The 5,419-nt window shown below is 37.6% G+C and overlaps 1 protein-coding gene across 1 annotated transcript; it reads left to right on the top strand.

Moving 5' to 3' along the window:
- Positions 1–3,021: 3,021 nt before the first annotated feature.
- On the top strand, positions 3,022–4,121 carry LOC113128468 (small integral membrane protein 26-like). The gene is made up of 2 exons (XM_026303820.1): positions 3,022–3,236; positions 3,554–4,121. The coding sequence occupies exons 1-2, from the start codon at positions 3,113–3,115 to the stop codon at positions 3,721–3,723; spliced, it is 294 nt and encodes a 97-aa protein (XP_026159605.1). The 5' UTR covers positions 3,022–3,112; the 3' UTR covers positions 3,724–4,121.
- The last annotated feature ends 1,298 nt before the right edge of the window (positions 4,122–5,419 follow it).

Consider the following 5,419-nt stretch of genomic DNA (forward strand, 5'->3'; position numbering starts at 1 on the left):
CTCTGGTCTGATGAGACCAAGATTGAACTTTCTGGCGTTAATTCTAAGCGGTATGTGTGGAGAAAACCAGGCACTGCTCATCACCTGCCCAATACAATCCCTACAGTGAAACATGGTGGTGGGAGCATCATGTTGTGGGGGTGTTTTTCAGCTGCAGGGACAGGACAACTGGTTGCAATTGAAGGAAAGATGAATGTGGCCAAGTACAGAGATATCCTGGAAGAAAACCTCTTCCAGAGTGCTCAGGACCTCAGACTAGGCTGAAGGTTCACCTTTCAACAGGACAATGACCCTAAGCACACAGCTAAAATAACAAAGGAGTGGCTTCAGAACAACTCTGTGACCGTTCTTGACTGGCCCAGCCAGAGCCCTGACCTAAACCCAATTGAGCATCTCTGGAGAGACCTGAAAATGGCTGTCCACCAACGTTCACCATCCAACCTGACAGAACTGGAGAGGATCTGCAAGGAAGAATGGCAGAGGATCCCCAAATCCAGGTGTGAAACACTTGTTGCATCATTCCCAAGAAGACTGTACTAGCTCAAAAGGGTGCTTCTACTCAATACTGAGCACAGGGTCTGAATACTTATGACCATGTGATATTTCAGTTTTTCTCTTTTAATAAATTTGCAAAAATTTCTACATTTCTGTTTTTTTTCGGTCAAGATGGGGTGCTGAGTGTACATTAATGAGAAATAAAATGAACTTTTTTGATTTTGGCAAATGGCTGCAATGACACAAAGAGTGAAAAATTTAAAGGGGTCTGAATACTTTCCGTACCCACTGTATTTGGCAATATTCTACTTTTTTTTTCTTACTCTAGGCAAGTACTCAATCTACATTCCCAAGAAGTACTGGGAATTAGGCTGCGTAGCCAAAGCCTAGTTTATCTTCTTCTTCTGTCCTTTGCAGGAAATCTATTGTAGTCCAAAAGCTACCCTAAACATGGACATTGTAGTTTGAGTGATAATAGTGTACACTGTCCTGTTGACAAAAATAAAATAAAACTAGGAAATCATAAACACATAATCCATTTTATAAATGCTAATCTTCAGTAGGAACAAATAAGCACAAATTTAGTAATGCATTGTTAGTGGAGGTCTTTTCAAGCAATTTCTTGCCACTAAGAAAAATGTAGAACATTATTGTCAGTGTTTAATAAGTCTGCAGAATTTTCTCAATGTTGGCATTATACATCTGAAGAAACTGTATTCCCATGCCCCATAGATCTGAAAAAGTCTCAACTAGATTCTGGACACTTTATTTTTGTCTTTTAAGTCAAGTCCACTGTTTAGCAAGTCACATTTCATGTAAACCATTTATTTATTTTTTGTCTGACACAGAGCCAGGTCTCAAATCTACAACTCTTCTCATTTCTGTATAAATCACATCCATCTTTTCTGTGAGCTGTAAGGACAGTCCCATTTTCACATTGACCTTCCTCCCATGGTGGACAGAAAAACATCAAAAAATAAATAAATGTTCACTAAACCATGAGATGCTAAGATTCCTAAATATGCCTAAATGAGGAGTAGCATGTGCATACATTACTCCAGAGTAGCCCCAGGGCACATCAAGTGACAGCTCTGACCTTTATCTTATATATCGTGAGAAGCTGAATAATATATCATAGACAAAAGTAACAACTATGATGATGAAAAAATCTTTTTTTACTCTACTCACAGATCTTTGAAATATAAAGGTACTTTTTGGAAACATAACACGATGTATACATAGTGTACTATATAATTATGATGAGATAGTTTACAATACTACAATACAATAAAGCTGTATTTAGATTTGGAGCCAGTTCATATATTTGGAATTTCCCCTTTAAGTAACTCACATGTAAATACTGTAAGTCAAGTGCCAGCATGGTTACACTATGGGTGAGTAGTTTTCTGCTGTCACCACAAATGCAGTTGAAAAAAGGCTATATTAATAAAATGCTGTAAATGATGTTTGAAGTTCTCACAAATGAAACCCCGCAAAAATAACAGTAGAGTTAATAGTGTGTTTTTTTCTTTAGAAACACAAACATATAGTTATATTTGTATACAGTATAGTAAGTCTATTACAGTCAAGTTAAAAGATTCAATACATGATACCTATAAATTTTTCACAGCACATGACATTGCGGAGTAAATCAAGTATGTTCAATACAGATTCTTCATTATGTTCAAAAGGTAAATACAGACAATAAGTAAGACTGCTTACTGTTTGAAGGATGAAATTTTGATAATTATGGTCAGTATTAATATTGGGTTTTCCTTATTGATTCACATGTCAAATATGCAATAAATATTTAGAAAATCCTGTCATTTCCTGTAAGAAAATGTGTGAAATGTAAGAAACACTGATTAGCTACTGTAGCTGGTGCCATAGTGTCTTTCAATTAGTTCACATTCAAACAATCATTTTTTAATATTTGGCACTCCTTTCCAGGAATCTCTTCTGGCTTAACCATAATATTTCTTCACCCTGTGTTTTTATTTCATGTACGAACCCTTATGTGTGTAGGCCTACCTGAGCATTTACATGTCCATGCTCATGTGTTTAACTTACATGCTTATAATAAGATATATGAGCCTTTTTTTTTATTTATTTATAAGAATGTGTAACTGATATATTACATTCAATCTTTAGCATACTGGTTGCTTCGGGGGCCTGCGGCCTTGGGCTTTTGTCCCTTGTAGGGGTGGTGGGGGGTGACATATATTCGTGCACGCATTCACAGACTCACATGCACGTTTTATGTTAGTTGTCATGTGTATCATTGCTGACACTGCCACTGATCATTATTATTGTTTGCTAGATTGTTATTATCACTCTTATTGTTAGCAATAGTAAAGTCTCAAATTGTATTGCTGAACAGGGTATATGCAGTGATGTTGTTTATTGACATTTTGTTTTCAAAATAAATATACCATTTATCGTTTGTGTCTACTCAAAACATGAATGACGAGAGAACTCGTCTTGGCCACGCCCCCGGAAGTTGGAGCGGTAGTGCTTCCAGGTTGACTGTCATGGTTGCGCACTGAATGCACTGAATGCAGTGCAGCTAAGGAGCCGTCACAGCACCCATACCCGCCGCTCAGGGCAGACTGCGGTCATGTCGCTCAAAGATCTGGCCAAGTGGAATATAAGACTCTCCGCGGTCTACGCTGTGGGTGTCTGGACCATGATCGGCTCATACGCATATTTCAGATACACGGGTCGTTATAAGGATTTGCCAGGTGAGTGAAGGACGATGACAACACCATAATACAGTTCAGCATGAACCAGCAAACTGTACATATAGGGTAACTGTAATATTTCCAAGCGAACAGAACAATCAGAATAGAATACGTCTGACTATTTTGTACACAGTATAGTCAACAAAGCTGTTATGTACAGTTCAGTATTTCCATAGTTGCATGAAAGACCTTAAGAACATATGATTCACCTATAAATTGTCAAGAGCACATATTAGATTTAATCACAAATATTAACTCTAGTTTCAAAAGTTCTAACCGGACCTAAATCACTCTTTACTTCTTCACCCCCAACTCAGTGAAACAGGAAGAGGAACAACCAGAAGATCCAAATCAGGTCACCTATCGGACTGCTCACACCAATACCATTATCACCTACAGAAAAGACTTTGTCCCATACACCACGAGGATCTACAATTTTATCGCATTATTCAGCGGAGACAGTGGAACTGGAGACAGTAAAAAGTAGATGGACTTGAGTTACTCTTGTCAAGAGTAAATGTTACGTCTGCACCATGAATTTATGCTTTTGTGAGAGGACATTATTAAAATTAGTAAGTGTTTGGATGCCATTTGATTGTCAGTTATTAAAATCTCAGTATTCCTGTTAGCTTACTCCACATCATTGTCCAATATTTGAACTTGCCACACTGCCAAATATTTAAATAAATCTGGTGTTTGTGTAACAAATATTTATTTTTATGTCCAACATTTGGGCTGTTAAATAAATTTCAGCATTGATTTATGAAGGGAAAGCATTTACTCCACTGCATACAGTCTATAAAAAAATCACATTGTATATATCATATCATTAATTTTACAAATGAATGATTGGAATCTTATATCACCCATACAGTGGTGTGAAAAGTGTTGGCCCCCTTCCTGATTTCTTATTTTTTTGCATGTTTGTCACACTTTAATGTTTCAGATCAATAATAGTCAGCGATAACACAAGTAAACACATCATGCAGTTTTTAAATGAAGGTTTTTATTATTAAGGCAAAACAAAATCCAAAACTACATGGCCCTGTGTTAAAAAGTGTTTACCCCCTGTTAAAACATAACTTAACTGTGGTTTATCACACCTGAATTCAATTCCTCTAGCCACACCCAGGCCTGATTGCTGCCACACCTGTTCGCAATCAAGAAATCACTTAAATAGGACCTGCCTGACAAAGTGAAGTAGACCAAAAGATCCTCAAAAGCTAGACATCATGCCGAGATCCAAAGAAATTCAAAACCAAATGAGAAAGAAAGTAATTGAGATCTATCAGTCTGGAAAATGTTATAAAGCCATTTCTAAAGCTTTGGGACTGCAGCGAACCACAGTGAGAGCCATTATCTACAAATGGTGAAAACATGGAACAGTGGAGAACCTTCCCAGGAGTGGCCCGGCCGACCAAAATTACTCCAAGAGCGCAGAGACGACTCATCCAAGAGGTCACAAAAGACCCCACAATATAAATGGAATAAATGGAACCATGAATTCTGCTGGGCTACACGTGCAGCTGTGTATCCACATCTTTTTCGGATGGCCAAGATATACCTTCACACTCCAGCTACATCAGTGCCATGCGAGTGGGTCTTCTCCAAAGCTGGAGAGGTAGTGAGCCACAAAAGGAGCAGATTAAAACCATTAAATTAGATAATTAAATCAGATTAAAACTGTAGAAATAATTATTTTTCTAAATAAAAATCTTTGAACACACACAAATGCCGAAGTCACTGAAATACCCCATTTATAATATAAAAAACAAAGTTCCATAAGCACCAGTATCAAAATACTATCAATACAATTTTATTATTACATATATTTGCCTCATCAAGGCTGCCTGTTGTACAAACATCTTTAAATATTTCATTATGCAAAGACAAAAACAATGACACACCTTTGACAAAATAACTTTATTAAAGCCTCAGAGAAAGAAAGAATGTGAGATCCATTAAAGCCTGAAGCAATGAGGCTTTGTCAGGACGTCTGCTCAGATGCAGTTCTCAAAGCCAGCCAGCAGATGTCGCTCTTCTGACCGTATCAAATGCTTCGAAGCAGTGTGTCCTTTTCAGGGCAGCTGTCTCAAAGTGGTTCAATGCTTCAAGAAGCTTCGATTTTGCCATCACCCACCTCAAGCTGAAGCGAACTTGGGTTCTGCAGCAGGACAATGATC

The sequence above is a fragment of the Mastacembelus armatus genome, chromosome 1, assembly GCF_900324485.2.
Source record: "Mastacembelus armatus chromosome 1, fMasArm1.2, whole genome shotgun sequence".
NCBI classification, from domain to species: Eukaryota; Metazoa; Chordata; class Actinopteri; order Synbranchiformes; family Mastacembelidae; genus Mastacembelus; species Mastacembelus armatus.